Here is a 16,001-nt window from a genome sequence, read left to right on the forward strand (position 1 = left end):
TGGTGTGATCATGGCTCACTGCAGCCTCAACCTCCTGGGCTCAAGCAGTCCTCACGCCTCAGCCTCCCAAGTAGCTGAGACTACAGGCGCGTGGCACCATGCCCGACTAATTTTTCTGTTTGTCGTACAGATGGCGGTCTCACTACGCTGCCCAGGCTGGTCTTCCAGTCGTGAATTCAAGTGATCTTCCCACCTGGGCCTCCCACAGTGCTGGGATTACAGGCATGAGCCACCGCGCCCAGCCATGATTTCCATCTTTACCTTTCAGTGATCTGGGCTGTCAGGGTGTCCAGCTGTCCTGTAACCCTCTGCGGATGGTTCTTCAGGCCTCTACTCAGGTGGGAGTCCCTGAAATAGGGTGTGCTTGTGGGAGCTTCAGTTGTGATCTGGTTTCAAGATTTGATGCAGTGAGCAAGTGAAAGTACCCAAGAGAGCCTCTAGGGGGCGGTGGTGTTTAAGGCCACGTTCTTTTTTTTCTTTTCTTTCTTTCTTTTTTTTTTTTTTTTTTTTTTTTTTTTGAGATGGAGTCTAGCTTTGTTGCCAGGCTGGAGCGCAGTGGCGCTATCTTGGCTCACTGCAACCTCCGCCTCCTGGGTTCTAGCTGTTCTCCTGCCTCAGCCTCCCGAGTAGCTGGGATTACAGGCACACACCGCCACACCCAGCTAATTTTTGTATTTTTAGTAGAGACGGGGTTTCACCATGTTGGCCAGGCTGGTCTCCTGACCTCATGATCCACTTGCCTCGGCCTCTCAAAGTGCTGGGATTACAGGCGTGAGCCACCGCATCCGGCCAAAGGCCACGTTCTTATCTAAGCTTTTCCTCTGACCCTGCCTAACATCTGTAATGCCAAAATAGTTAACAAGCCCTATTTTGTGTACAATGCAGCTTATTAACTGTGCTACTCAAAGTCTCTATATCTTTACTGACGTAAAAAAATTGTCTTTTTGGCTGGGCACGGTGGCTCATGCTTGTAATCCCAGCACTTTGGAAGGCCAAGGCAGGTGGATCACTTGAAGCCAGGAGTTAGAGACCAACCTGGCCAGCATGGCGAAATCCTGTCTCTACTAAAATTACAAAAATTAGCCAGGTGTGGTGGTGCATGCCTGTAATCTCAGCTACTCAGGAGGCTGAGGCACAAGAATCACTTGAACCTGGGAGGCAGAGGTTGTGGTGAGCTGAGATCATGCCACTGCACTCCAACATCCTGGGCAACAGAGCGAGACTCTGTTTCAAAAGAAAAAAGAAATTGTCTCTCTCTCTCTCTTTTTTTTTTTAGACAGGATCTCACTCTTGTCATGCAGGCTGGAGTGCAGTGGTGCGATCGTGGCTTACTGCAGCCTTGACCTTCTCAGCTCAAGTGAGCCTCCCACCTCATCCTCCCAAGTAACTGGGACCACAGGCAAGCTCCACTATGCCTGGCTAGTTTTTTGTTTGTATTTTTTGTAGAGATGGGGTCTCTCTCTGTTGTCCAGGCTGGCCTCAGTGAACCTCCTTCCTTGGCCTCCCAAAGTTCTGGGATTACAGGCATGAACCACTGTGCCCGGACAAAAATTGATCTGTAAACTTTTTGAGACAGCATCTCACCCTGTTCCCCAGGCTGGAGTGCAGTAGTGTGATCATGGCTCACTGCAGCCTCAACCTCCTGGGTCTACTTGATCTGTAAACTTCGAGGGAAGGTTTAATAAACCCTCCCGCAAACTTTTTGTTTTTCAAAACCTTTGTATTTCACAGTTAGCTTTGTGGGCTGATGTTCTATTTTGTTTTTGTGTGTTTTTTTTTTTTTTTTTTGAGACACAGTCTTGCTCTTGTTGCCCAGGCTGGAGTGCAATGGTGTGATCTTGGCTCACTGCAACTTCCACCTCCTAGGTTCAAGAGATTCTCCTGCCTCAGCCTTCTGTGTAGCTAGGATTACAGGCACCACCACCACACCCCGCTAATTTTGTATTTTTAGTAGAGATGGGGTTTCTCCATATTGGTCAAGCTGGCCTCAAACTCCCGACCTCAGGTGATCCGCCCGCCTCGGCCTCCCAAAGTGCTGGGATTACAGGCGTGAGTCACTGCACCCAGCCAAAGTTCTACTTTTGAGAACACAACGGTTCATAATATATTCTACATAGACTATACCTGTTATGTGTAGAAAAACAGACTTTTTCCCATTTAACACCTTTTGCCTTAGGTTTATTTTTCTGGTATCAATACTGGCACACTTACTTTGTGTTTGCAGTTTCCTGTCTTTTTTTTTTTGAGACAGAGTCTCACTCTGGCTGTAAGTGAAGTGGCGGGATCTTGGCTCACTGCAACCTCCACCTCCTGGGTTCATGTGATTCTCCTGCCTCAGCTTCCCGAGTAGCTGAGACCTCAAGTGTGTGCAACCATGCCCAGCCAATTTTTGTAGTTTTAGTAGAGACGGGGTTTCACCATGTTGGTTAGGCTAGTCTCGAACTTCTGACCTCGTGATCCGCCTACCTAAGCCTCCCAAAGTGCTGGGATTACAGGCATGAGGCACCATGCCTGGCCTAATTTTTGTACTTTTGGTAGAGACGGGGTTTCCCCATATTGGCCAGGCTGGTCTCGAACTCCTGACCTTGTGATCTGCCCACCTTGGCCTCCCAAAGTGCTGGGATTACAGGCATGAGCCACCGCACCTGGCCTACATGGTTTTTCAAATAGTTTAGAATTTCATTTCCAGGTAATTAATTTGCTTCTTTAAACATATCTTTTTTATTTAAGAAATCCTTTCTAAACAATTGCATTTTATTCTACAACTGCCTTCAAACAATCACTGAGACTTGGTTAATCTGTTTTGCTCATTTGGCAGCAGTTTCTTGTGGCTGTTTCTTCCCTCCACTGGAGTCCTTGAATCTTACGTCTGTCATTTGACTGCAATTAAAAGCTGGATTTGGCATACAATTGCAGCCTTACCTCCCACCTGCTGTGTGAGAAAAGAAATTTCTTTTCTTTCTTTTTTTTTTGAGATGGAGTCTTGCTCTGTTGCCCAGGCTGGAGTGCAGTGGTGCAACCTCGGCTCACTGCAACCTCTGCCTCCCAGGTTCAAGTGATTCTACTGCCTCAGGCTCCTGAGTAGCTGGGATTACAGGTGCCTGCCACCATGCCCGGCTGATTTTTGTATTTTTAGTAGAGATGGGGTTTCACCATGTTGGCTAGGCTGGTCTCGAACTTCTGATCTTGTGATCCGCCCGCCTCGGCCTCCCAAAGTGCTGAGATTACAGGCATGAGCCACCACTCCCAGCCAGTTATTTTTTTCTTTTTTCCTTTTTTTTTTTTTGAGACAGGGTCTTACTCTGTTGCCCAGGCTGGAGTGCAGTGGCACAATCACGGCTCAGTGCAGCCACTGCCTCCTGGGCTCAGGCGCTCCTCCGGCCTCAGCCTCTCGAGTACCTGGGACTACAAGCATGAGCTAGTCTGGCTAATTTTGGCTAATTTTTGTAGAAACGTGGTCTTGCCATGTTGGCCAGGCTGGTCTCTAACTCCTGGGCTCAAGGGACCCACCTTCCTTGGCCTCTCAAAGTTCTGGGATTACCGGAGTGAGCCACTGTGCCCCGCTGGCAAATTTCTTAAACTGTCTGTGCCTCAGTGACCTCATTTAATAAAGGGAATAATTGTAGCACCCTTTTCCTAGAGCTGTGAAGATTCAATGGAATAAATAAGGCAATAAATGAATGGATAGGGAATGAAGGATGTGGGTTTCCTCCCTCTTATCTTTCAATAAGCTCTCACCATCAACCTCCCATTGCCTGTTCTCTCTGTTCCCCCTCTCTCCCTCTGTCTCTCTCTTAGCCGGGCAACCTGGGGTAGGGAGGCTTGGAGCCAGCGGGTGCATCGGGAGGCTGCGGGCACTGACTGGGGACACGCATGGAGATTGAGCCGCGGGAGAAGGATCAGGGTGTGGCCTGTGGCTGCTGCAGGAGGAGGAGGAGCCCGCGGCCCAGCCCACACCACAGAAGGGCGGAGACAGATGGCGCCCTGCCCACTGCTTCCCGCCCACGCACTTTAGCCTGCAGTGGGGCGGAGCGTGAAAAATACCTCGTGCGCCTCGGCCGACTCTGCAGTGCGACGGGCGGAGCTTCCAGACGCCCCGCCTCCCGCTCCGCCCCACGTCGCATGCGACCCGGGATCGCGTGGGGCGGAGCTTCCGGACGCCCCGCCCTGCTGCCGACCCTGTGGAGCGGAGGGTGAAGCCTCCGGATGCCCGTCCCCCGTCGCTGGCCCAGTGGCGCCGTGGAGAAGGGGGCGGAGCCTGCACCCGCCCCGCCCCCCTCGCCCCGCCCGCCCCGCGCCGCGCGGGGAGGAGGAGGAGGAGGAGCCGCGGCGCGGCCCGCACTGCAGCGCCAGCGTCCGAGCGGGCGGCCGAGCTCCCGGAGCGGCCTGGCCCCGAGCCCCGAGCGGGCGTCGCTCAGCAGCAGGTCGCGTCCGCAGCCCCATCCAGCCCCGCGCCCGCCATGCCGTCCGCGGGCCCCGCCTGAGCCGCGGCCTCCGCGCGCGGGCGGGCCTGGGGACGGCGGGGCCATGCGCGCGCTGCCCTAACGATGCCGCCCGCCGCGCCCGCCCGCCTGGCGCTGGCCCTGGGCCTGGGCCTGGGCCTGTGGCTCGGGGCGCTGGCGGGGGGCCCCGGGCGCGGCTGCGGGCCCTGCGAGCCCCCTTGCCTCTGCGGCCCTGCGCCCGGCGTCGCCTGCCGCGTCAACTGCTCGGGCCGCGGGCTGCGGACGCTCAGTCCCGCGCTGCGCATCCCCGCGGACGCCACAGCGCTGTGAGTAGCGGGCCCAGCGGGACCCGGGAGAGGCCGCGGGGCGGGCGGGCGTGGGCGCGTTCCCTGGCCCGGGACGGGAAGCAGGACGCGGGCCAGGACGCTCCCAGGGCGAGGCTCCGGCGCGGGACGGCGGCCCTGCTAAATAAGGAACTCCTGGAGCCGCGGTTGGCACGGCCCCGGGGAGCCGAAAAACCCCGGGTCTGGAGACAGGCGTCCTGCCCGGGGGCTCTGCAGACGCCAGCGGGGGCGGGGCGCGGAGGCCGCGCTCAGCTGGGAGGACAAACAGTCCCTAATTGGAGAGGAATTGGGATGCGGCTTGTGGCTGTGTGGTACCCAGAGAGGTGGAGATGGCTGTAGGGGGCGGCAGGGAAGAGTTCCAGGAGGTGTCTGGACAAGGATTTGATGGATGTGCAAGAACTGGCCTGAGGCTTAGGAAGGGGCGATTAGGTGGGTCCAGAAGAAGGGGGGTGAACGGTGTTAGCAAAGACCGTGAGGCTGGAGGCTGGCCACGGGAGGTGTGAGGGGTAGGGGCAGGGTGGGAGGTGGGCTCGCGGGTGGGCTGGGGTCATGAAGGGCCTCAGGCGCTCTACTATTGGGTTCCAAGGCTATTCTGAGAACGGGTGAGGGGGGATTGCCGTGGGGGGTTAAAGTCTTGTCATGTTCGCTTTCTGGAGATAAAAACAACAGGTGGCCTTTATGGAGACGCTGCCCAGAGCCAGGTCTGTGCCAGGCTCCTGTTGGGGGTCGTCATGCGGAATCCTGACTCTGACCGTCCGAGGCATAGGGACCGTGGAGATTTGCATTTCACAGATGAGGAAACAGGTTTGGAGAGGTGACATGACCTGTCCCAGGCATCACAGCCAGGACAGGACCTGTCGCAGGCATCACAGCCGGGGTGTGCATAGCAGGGGTTTGCAATTGTGAGGTGCCCAGGACCCAGGGTTGGATTGAAAAGGGTGCAGGGTACTAAGATAAGCACACAGTTGTCCCCAGCGTTGGGGAGAGTCTCGGGGCCAGTCTGATGCCTTGTATTTCCCAGGCTCCAGGCTCCTCGCCGGGACACTGTGTCTCCTTGGGTGTGTGCTGGATCCCTGGGGAACGTGGCACATCCCCAGGCTTGCTAAACATTGGGTGGGTCCTAGCATTTGGTTTTGTAACGTTTCTGGGTCACTCCTGCCTGTGGCCACCCTTCCTTAGGGGAGCCGTGTGTCCTTGGTGCTTTGCTGGGTGGTCTCAAGGGTGGAAGAAGAATGGGTTCTCCTGGACCAGTGGAGCCCGTGCCCCTCGGGGCCACATTGCTCCTGCGCTCCCTGACTGTGGAAGCGTGTGTCTCGCGGCTGTCTCTGTGGAGATGGCCTCCTCCTGCCTGGCAACAGCGCCCACAGAATTGCATCAGACCTACCCCACCCGTTGTTTCTGATGCTGTAGCTGAGGGCTCCTCTGTCTGCCAGGCCGGTCACTGGGGGCTCTGTCCGGGTCCTGGTGGTTCCTGCTTCCCAGCACCTGATGATGTCCATGTGAGCAGCCCCTCAGGAGCTGTCCAGGAGAGAAGGGCGCTGGTGGCTGCTGAGCGGAGAACAAGGCCTGGGCTCTCCAGACCCTCGGCACAGCAGTGGAGCCCCTGCCCCTGCCTTGTCCCCTTAGGCTCTGGTCCTGGGGTTTGGAGGAGGGGTACCCTTGGAGTTGGTGGCCTGTCCCAGTGTGAGCTGGCAAGATTCCGAATGCCAGGCCCCTCAGGTGTGCAGCAGGGCACAGGGTGACCTCATGTGGGCAGGTGGGTGCTGTTCTATACACACCTGGAGCCGCCGCTGGGGGAGTTCTGGAAGGTGGGATGAGGGGACCCATGGGAAACTAGGGCCTTAGGAAAGATGTTAAGGCCCTGGCTGGCCCCCCAGGCCACCCTCTGTGCTGTGGGGGCTGCCCAGCCATTTTGCTGTCTACCCTGCAAACTCCTCCTTGGGGAGACTGCTGGGTTTTCTCCAGGGAAGAGGGGTCAAGCTGGGAGAGGTGAAGGACACGGATCACAGCTGCTGGCGGGTGTTTAAGGGCCCAGGAGCGTTGCTCTCTGGGTGTCACCAGCAGCCTTCCTGGACGCTCACGCAGGTGCCCCTCCACTTGTGGCTCCCCGGCTGGTGAGGCTCAGCAGGGACAGCTGTGTCCAGTCCCAGGTGGAGGATGGCCGGGGCTTCTGAGTCCACAGCCTTCCTGGGGTTAATGATGCTGCTGAGAGGTGGTGGTTTTTGGAAAAGATGGCGTACTGCAAAACGTGCTGCTCCGTGTGGCTCGAAGCTTCGTGGGGAGACGTGGGCAGAGCCGTGGCTGACTCCCAGACCCCCCCCACCCCAGAGCCTGCCCTGTCGTCCCTGCCCCGACCCTTCTCCCTCCTGACCCATGTTTTGAACCAGATTTCAGCCACCTTTTTATCTGCAAGCATCTTGGAGGGCATCGCAATACCGCAGACCCACCTAACACAACAAACAATTCCTTCATGCCGCCGAAGAAGGCCTGGTGTGTTCAGATTTTTGGTTTAATGGTTTGAATTAGGAGCCAAATAAGGTCCACACAGTGCAATTAGTTGATGTCTTTTTTTTTTTTTTTTTTTTTTTTTGAGGCGGAGTCTTGCTCTGTCTCCAGGCCGGAGTGCAGGGGCACGATCTCAGCTCACTGCAACCTCCGACTCCCTGGTTCAAGCGATTCTCCTGCCTTAGCCTCCCAAGTACCTGGTAGCTTGGGATTACAGGCACGTACCACCATGCCCAGCTAATTTTTTTTTGGTAGAGATGGGGTTTTAACATGTTGGCCAGGATGGTCTCGATCTCCTGACCTCATGATCTGCCCACCTCGGCCTCCCAAAGTGCTGGGATTAGAGGTGTGAGCCACCGCACCTGGCCAATGTGTTTTAAAAATATATACATGTTTTTTTTTTTTTTTTTGAGACGGAGTTTCACTCTTGTTGCCCAGGCTGGAGTGCAATGACACGATCTCAGCTCACAGCAACCTCCGCCTCCCAGGTTCAAGCGATTCTCCTGCCTCAGCCTCTCCAGTAGCTGGGATTACAGGCATGTGCCACCACTCCCGGCTAATTTTGTATTTTTAGTGGAGACGGGGTTTCTCCACGTTGGTCAGGCTGGTCTCAAACTCCTGACCTCAAGTGATCTGCCTGCCTTGGCCTCCCAAAGTGTTGGGATTATAGGTGTGAGCCACCGCGCCCAGTCAAAAATATATATGTGTGTCTTTAAGGCTGGTCAAGGAAAGCAGTGGGACTGGAGAAAGAACGAAGAATTCTACCTGGCTGCGATCAATTCGTTGTAAACACCACTGTGCTTGGACCAGCCAGCTGATGTCTTTTGTTTTGTTTTGTTTGAGATGGAGTCTGGCTCTGTCACCCAGGCTGGAGGACAATGGTGTGATCTCGGCTCACTGCAACCTCCACCTCCTGGGTTCAAGCGATTTTCCTGCCTCAGCCTCCTGAGTAGCTGGGATTACAGGTGCCCACCACCACACCTGGCTAATTTTTAAAAATATTTTTAGTAGAGATGGGGTTTCACCATGTTGATCAGGCTGGTCTGGAACTCTTGGCCTTAGGTGATCCGCTTGCCTTGGCCTCCCAAAGTGCTGGGATTACAGGTGTGAGTGATGTCTTTTATTTATTTATATATTTATTTATTTATATATTTATTTATTATTATTATTATTATTTGAGATGGAGTCTCACTCTGTCGCCCAGGCTGGAGTGCAGCAGTGCCATCTTGGCTCACTGCAAGCTCCGCCTCCCGGGTTCACGCCATTCTCCTGCCTCAGCCTCCCAAGTAGCCTGGACTACAGGCGCCCGCCACCACGCCCGGCTAATGTTTTGTATTTTTAGTAGAGACGGGGTTTCCCCGTGTTAGCCAGGATGGTCTGGATCTCCTGACCTCGTGATCCGCCCGCCTCGGCCTCCCAAAGTGCTGGGATGACATGTGTGAGGCACCGCCTGTCTTTTAAATGTCCGATGATGTCTAGGAGCTTCCCTTCCTCTCTTTTTCCTTGTGCGATTTGTTGAAGAAACTGGCTCCTGCAGCCTGGATTTCCCGCTGTGTCTTGGGGATGCCACCTCCGTGGTGCCACCTCTGTGGTGCTGTGAGTATGTCCTTTGTGTTTCTTGTAAATTGGTCATTGGAGCCGACATCCCATTGTCCCAGAGGTTGTCCTGGCTGGCACTGACCTAGGTGTAGATGTCATCAGCTCAGGGTCCCCTGCTCTAAAGGCCACTTCTGGTGCTGGATAACACTCGCCCTGGCTGGGGGTCACCTGAGTCTGCTGCCGTCTCGCAAATGCTGGGGGCCAGGACTGGGCATATCGAGGGACTTGGTAGGTGCTTGGTTCACTGATGTAAAATATAGGAGCACCCAGGGCCTTGCCCTTTCCCGCCTGCATCCCTGAATGACAGGAGAGTGTGGGAGAGTGTAGGGGCAGGAGGCGCAGACCCCGGGGCCCCTGCCTGGGATTGGCGTCGGGGAAGACAGGCATTCTGGAGTGACTCCTAGGCCTGATGCCTTAGAGCGCAGCTGCCACAGACACAGCTTCCTTGGGGGCTGGGCGGGCCACGGAGGGGCCCCTGGCTCCCATTTCTGGTCCCTGGATCCTGAGAGCGAGGATTAGGGATTGTCACCAAGGCCTCCATGAGCCCTCACCAGAAGAAGAGCCACCCTTGAGGGCTCCGTTATCACTGGAGCCCGCGTTCAACCAACATGCAAATGTTTCTCCAAGGACAGAGATAGATGATGGGGAGGGGGCTGGCCTGGGAGGACCCCCAGTGCAGGTGACACTGAAGCCAGGTTTCAAAGCTCTCACAGGGAGCTGCCCAGAGAGACTCCCCAAGGGGCAAGGTGACTGGGGGGCAGGGGTGGGGCCTCTGTCAGGAGAGCCTAGGAGAGGCCCGTGTCTTCTAGGAAGAGCCCTGGCAGCCAAGCGGAGGCAGTGGTGAGGACCTGCATCCTGCATGTCCAGCTGGCCTCACCCGGGGTCCCTGAGCCAGGTCTCACGTGGCTCCCGCTCTCAGGCATTCAGAACTTGCATGCGTGAGAAACGGTAGTTTCTTTATTAGACACGGATGCGAACTCGCCAAACTTGTGGACAAAAATGTGGACAAGAAGTCACACACTCACTCCTGTACGCAATTGCCAGCAGGGGTAGGGGAAGAGATGGGGAGGCTTTGGTTGTGTCTGCAGCAGTCGGGAATGTGGGGCACCTGAGCTCTTGCTGCAGAGGTGACTGGAGACAGAGAGCACCTGCAGGTCATCCATGCGGTATCGGCTTGCATCCACATCATGCAGGGGACACTATGACTCAAGAACAGACAGGGACCTCATTTAAACGTGGACAAGGGGTCACTCACATCTGGAATCCCAGCAGTTTGGGAGGCCAGGGTGGGTGGATCGCTTGAGCCCAGGAGTTTGAGACCAGCCTGGGCAATAGGGTGAGACCCCGGTCTCTAAAAAATACAAGAACGTTGGCCAGATGTGGTGGTGTGCGTCTGTGGTTCCAGCTCCTCAGGAGACTGAGGTGGGAGGATCACTTGAGCCGAGGAGGTCAAGGCTGCAATGAGCTGTGATCACACCACTGCACTCCAGGCTGGGTCACAGAGCAAGACCCTGTCTCAAAAAAAAAAAAAAAAAAAAAATAATGCACAGGATCTGAACAGAGATTTCTCCAAAGAAGACGCACAGATGGCCAGCAGCGCGTGAGAAGATGGTAGGCCACATTAGTCATGAGGGAAACACAAATCAAAACCACTGGCCGGCCAGGCATGGTGCCTCACGCCTGTAATCCCAGCACTTTAGGAGAGCAGATCGCTTGAGGCCAGGAGTTTGAGGCCAGCCTGGGCAACATAGCGAGACCAACAAATAGATGTTAGTGGTGGCGCCTGTAGTCCCAGCTAGTTGGGAGGCTGAGGGGGGAGGATTCCCTGAGTCTATGAGGTTGAGACTGCAGTTAGCTGTTATTGTGCCGCTGCTCTTCAGCCTGGGCGACTAGGAAACGGTCTTAAAAAAAAAAAAAAAAAAAAAAAAAACAGGATGGGCGCGGTGGCTCACGCCTGTAATCCCAGCACTTTGGGAGGCCAAGGTGGGGGGATCACAAGGTCAGGAGTTCGCGACCAGCCTGACCAACATGGTGAAACCCTGTTCTACTAAAAATACAAAAATTAGCGAGGTGTGGTGGTGGGCGCCTGTAATCCCAGCTAACTAGGAGGCTGAGGCAGGAGAATCACTTGAACCCGGGAGGTGGAGCTTGCAGTGAGGCAAGATCGCACCATTGCACTCCAGCCTGGGAGACAGAGCGTGACTCTGTCTCAAAAAAAAAAAAAAAAAAAAATTCTGAGCATGGTGGCGCATGCCTGTAGTTCCAGCTACTTTGGGGGCTGAGACAGGAGAATCGCTTGAACCTGGGAGGCAAAGGTTGCAGTGAGGCAAGATCGCACCATTGCATTTCAGCCTGGGAGACAGAGCGAAATTCCGTCTCAAAAAGAAAAGGTCTGGGAAGAGCCCGCACCCTCTCCCCCGCGGTGGCCACGCTGGGCCCTGCGCCGAGCCCTCTGTGTTCTTGTCTCTCCGTGCCTCATCACAGCGCTTCAGGGTTGCAACCACTCCTGGTCCCATTTTACAGACCAGGAAATTGAGGCTCTGCGAAGCCATGGTGGAGACGATTTCATCAGCGTGCTCTGGGGCAGACACCTAGAGCCACACAGGGGGCCTGGGGCCCACACCAGTGCCCTGGTTTATAGACAGACAGAGGTGGCAGTGGCGCTTCCGAGTGGGCTGGGATGTGCTTGCACTCCCTGAGGGGCTGAGGGGCCCTGCGCCCAGGTGCAGCTGCTTGGGTGCTGCCAGCCCTTCCTACCTCTCCCTCCCTGGCTCATCCCTGCTCTGTCCCTTCCCTCTAGTTTCCTGTTCAGTTTCAGGAAGGAGGCTGGGAACCCAGGTGTAGGGAATTTGGGCCCTGGAGTCAGACCTGGGTTCACGTCCCAGCGCCTCCACTTCCGGTGTGACCTTGGTCCAGTCTCTCAGCCTCAGTTTCCTCACCTGTAAAGTGGGCTCCATGATTAGATGCACCCTGCAGGGCAGTGTAGCAGTGACCTGGCTCAGCCACTGGCAGCCCCGACAATCATAACTTGTTAAAGTAGCTCCATTGGTTCCCTCAGGGGTTCCGGGGCCCCATTTCCCTGTCCTCCATGCACTGTGAGACCTGCCCTGCCACAGAGCAGAGTGTAACAGCCTGAGGGTGAGAGGCACCCAGAGCCAGGCACTGTGCCTGTGCTTAGACCGGACACTGGACGACGGGAGCCAGAGCAGCCTGGGCGGGCGGACTCCTATGGACCCCTCAGCACCCAGCCTCAGTGCCTTCAGCGCAGGGCCCCGTGGCTGTGGGAGCTCACAAGACCCGGCCCACTCCTGCTTGTGCCTGCATCTGGGTGTTTGCGCATTGGTGCCTTTTGACGCGTTCTGGTGTGTGTGAGACATGCGGGGCTGGGAAGTATTGGCAGAGCCGTGAGTGCCATCCTCACTCCTTTTGTTCTTTTGATGTAAGCTGGCGTGCGGCACTGCCTGAGTTCCGCTCATTGCCTGCCCCGACGTGCGGACCCTGCTGCAGCCTTGCTGTTAGGTGGTGGCGGTGTGCACTGTCGCTGGTGGGCACCGAGGGCCTTTGGGAGCTTTGGGGAGGTTGTGCCAAGCCTGAGCCTCGACGTCCCCCTTCCCGGCTTTCTGTGGGCTCTTCTGAGGCCAGGGCGTCTCTGTGAGGGCCTCCTGCTGGAGCCGTTTCCGTGAATCTCCTCTGCCATCCTGGCCCACGAGCAGGTGATGCGCTGGCCACCATCTTGTGACAGTGGCCGGGCACCACTGCCAAATGTGGGTCCCGCATCTGCAAGCCCCTCCCTGGGTCCCCTAGGGTATGAGGTGGTTCTGCCACTGCCCTCGCTCCCCCATGGGGTGTGGGGTCCTCTACCCCTGCTCATGGGGGAGACCCTGCCTGGGATGTGCTTTCCAGCGAGGAATACACTTTGGAGGGAGACACACGTGTTCTTTTCTGGAGCTCTGCAGTGGCCACGGCAGCCCAGCCCACCAAGCGCCCTGGAATGAAAACATCCCGCTGCCGTCTGGGCCTGGCCTGCACTCTGCTGCCTGCGCTCCAGCTGGCTGAGGCCGGGCACGTCTGCGGGCACAGCGGCGGGGGCGCCGCAGTCTCCCTGCAGAGTGAGCGCAGCTGGAAAATGCAGCTCACGCCCTTTCCCAGAACACCTCGCTCTTCATGGCTTGGCAGCTGTCCGCCTAGGGGCTGGGGTGCCCAGGCACTGGTGGCAGGAGAAGGGCTACATCTGGGGCTGAGGCGGGCTGGGTCCTTTTCTCCCTGCAGCTCCCGAGGCCCAGCCCCGGCCCAGCCTGGTGTTCCTGACCTAGCAGCTCCATGATCTGAAGACAGGCTGGCTCCTGTGAGGCCACCTCGGAAAGGGCTTTGTGCCCAGGCAGGGGCGGAAGCCAGCTCTTCCTTCTGGTTGAGGCAGGAATGAGGCCAGTGCTGGGGCAAGCCCATTCCCAGGGAACGTCACAGCTGTGGGAGTACGGGGGCTCCGGGTCCTGAGCCCGTCCACTGTGCATTGTGGCCCTGGCCTCAGGATGGCTCGTGCCGTCATTGGCTGTGCCCACAGCTGAGTGGGTGATGGGATTCCGGCTGCCCGGCCGGATCTGTGCTGCTGCCCTCTCTAGGGCACTGCTGCGCCTGCACAGCTGGGCACATGTGGCCAGTTTGCCTGCCCCTCCCCCCCACCACCCTCTTCCTGCCCTGGCTTCCTCCATTGACACACTGGACCCTGCTGGCTGCCCGGGGAGGTATTTGGGGAATGGTGTTGGGGGAGGAGGAAGGCCCCTTGAGCCTCAGTGTGCCCATCAGGAGCATAGGGCCAGTGCAGCACCTGCCCACACCGGCTGTGAAGGGTGGGAGTGGAGAGGGATGCAAGGGGGTCGCAGCACCTGGCTCCACGTCGGCTGCGTGCAGGGGCACCAGGAGCCGGCCCTCATTCTCTCCTTGATCTGGAAGAGGGGCCCCAACCCCAGCGGCAGGTGGATGTACGTATGAAGCACCCTCCTTCCTACGCCCCACTGATGGGCTCGTCTCCAAATGGCCCTTTTTGAGCTGGCTGTGTCTTTCCATCAGTGTAGGCAAGGGCATTGCAGGCTCCCCTTTCTCATCTCCCTCGTTCAGCCTCTGAGGCCAGAGTCTCCATCCCTGTGCCTGCCTGTGGGTCCCGGGAGGACCTGAGGCTGCCCATGTCACCCCCAGCGTCTCATCCCAGGGACAGTTCAGCCGTGGGAGGGACCTGTAAGGACAGAGTGCCTCTGGGCCTGGGGTTCCCCAGCTAGTCTCACACCCCGGGACTGGGACCCAGAGACCCTTGTGCAGGGCTCTGTTGCCTGGGCCCTGGCAGCCTCGTCCTCTATCAGAGGCTGCAACCCCCACCCCTCGTGGGGCCAGGGTTGTGGCCGGCCTCCCTGGCCCTCCCCATGGAAGTGGTAGGTGGAGCCAGCAGCCGTCTGCCCATCCCGGGGCTGCACTGTTTTCCTTCAAATGAGCGCCGTCCCAAACTGCAGCCCGTTAATTTAAACAGGATCATTTCCGGCCCTGGAAGCCGCCTCACTCTCCTTAAATAGAAAGGAGCACAGCGCAGAGGGAAACAGATGAGGTCATGGCTCGGCTGGCCCAGCGAGGAAGGGGCCGCAGTGGGGGTGGCACTGCCGCCTGTCCCCTGTCCTCTCCAGTGCCCACACTGCAGCCCATTTCCTCACCCTGGGCCTGCTCTAGGGAGGGACGGGCCTGGGGGTCCTCTTGCTCGGCTGAGGGGAGCCGTCTCCTCCAGGAGAGGACAGGGCCTGGTAGGGGCCATGGGGCCTCCCCGGGTCTGGCGTCCTGTCCTGCCCCTGCCGAGGGAGGAGCGGTTACATAAGCCCCGCAGGCGGCCCCTCCGAGCCGGTCCCCCCAGCCCAGTTTCCAGTGAGGCGGCCAGCGCGGGTGGGGGTGCTGGGCCTGGCGCACGCCCGCCGCTGACCACACGCGTCTGGAATGTGCAGATGTTTCTTTGGGGGCTCCGTCCGGCCCCCAGACCCCACTCAGCATTTGGTCTGGGGAGTGGGCGCCTGGGGCACTCAGCTCTGAGTGTGGGGCTCTGAGGCAGGTCCGGTTTGTCTGGGGCCGTTCCGTCTGCTGTGGATTGGGAGGGCCGTGGGAGCTGCCCCACACCCAGGGAAGTTCTCCTCAGTCCCACTGTTGCACGCCCCGACCCCAGCTCCCCCTGCCCAGGAGCGCCTGTGGGGCAGAAGGCCCAGCCCCGAGAGTTCCCGGCCCTGCCAGCCTCAGGCTTCACCCACCCTCTAGCCAACTGTAGGCAGAGCCCAGGGGGAGGGCAGGAGAGCCAGCACCTGGCTGGGAACACCCCTGAGGGGCCCAGGCTCCAGGGTGAGGGGCCCCGACCTGGGGTTCACATGCCTGGGTGGCGGGCAGACCCGCTGCAGCGTGAGATGTGTCAGCTACCTCGGGCCGGCAGGCCGGTCCTGCTGCCCGCAGCCCTGGGACGTGGCCCCACCTGCGACAGGGCTGTGGAGGGGCAGCCTCCAGGCCTGGCCACACCCTCTGCTGTTCCTGCTCCTGCTCCCGGATGGGCAAGGGTGCCGGGAAGGGGTGAAGACCTGCACTGTGGCCGCACACCTGGGACTTCCTTCTCCACCCACTGGTGCCCCAGCAGTTGCTAAGGAGCCTGCTGGGTCCCATGTTAGGATGGTCCTAACTCCTCCTGCCTTCCAGATCGGACGCTCAGCGCTGGGGGCCCCTCGTGTCCCGGGGCTGGGGCACCGTCCTGCCTCCCCAGTGGGGGTGCACTTCTCCCAATAAGCTTGGCTTCAGCTTCCCTGGGAGCACATCCTGGCCCTCGGGCACCCATCAGGCCGTCCCTGTGCCCCTGGCTCCCACCCTTCCAGCTCATAGCAGGAACTGGGGTGAGGGACGCATGGGGCAGCAAGGCCTGGGGACCCCAGCGGACCCTGCACTCCGCTCTGTGCTCTTGCGTGGACTTGGGACCGCTCGGTGGTCCTGCTGCCAGATGCCTGGGCCCTGCCGTGTCCCCCATCCCTGCAGGGAACCAGAACGTTGGGGCAGGGCATCAGACAGCGGCGATGATGTCACCTGGCTGGTGCAGAGGAAGCCCGAG

At 58.2% G+C, this 16,001-nt stretch overlaps 2 protein-coding genes across 7 annotated transcripts in view; both read left to right on the plus strand.

The window, feature by feature from the left end:
- Positions 1 to 4,206: 4,206 nt before the first annotated feature.
- LOC134732529 (uncharacterized) lies at positions 4,207 to 4,545 on the plus strand. The gene has a single exon (XM_063618399.1). It carries the CDS (start codon positions 4,207 to 4,209, stop codon positions 4,543 to 4,545), a length of 339 nt encoding a protein of 112 aa, XP_063474469.1.
- PKD1 (polycystin 1, transient receptor potential channel interacting) overlaps positions 4,338 to 16,001 on the plus strand; it is a 49,641-nt gene continuing 37,977 nt past the window's right edge. For 4 of the 6 annotated variants that reach the window (XR_010115829.1, XM_063618381.1, XM_055243170.2 and 1 more), the window contains exon 1: positions 4,362 to 4,768. Coding sequence is in view for 5 of the 6 variants with exons in the window: in XM_063618381.1 (XP_063474451.1) it covers positions 4,548 to 4,768 (221 nt within the window). In the remaining variant the exon portion in view is untranslated. Of the gene's footprint in view, positions 4,769 to 16,001 lie in introns of all 6 variants that reach the window. The other 2 variants (XM_055243165.1, XM_055243166.1) reach the window with 1 other exon arrangement.

Source organism: Symphalangus syndactylus, chromosome 14 (assembly GCF_028878055.3).
Source record: "Symphalangus syndactylus isolate Jambi chromosome 14, NHGRI_mSymSyn1-v2.1_pri, whole genome shotgun sequence".
Taxonomy (NCBI): Eukaryota; Metazoa; Chordata; class Mammalia; order Primates; family Hylobatidae; genus Symphalangus; species Symphalangus syndactylus.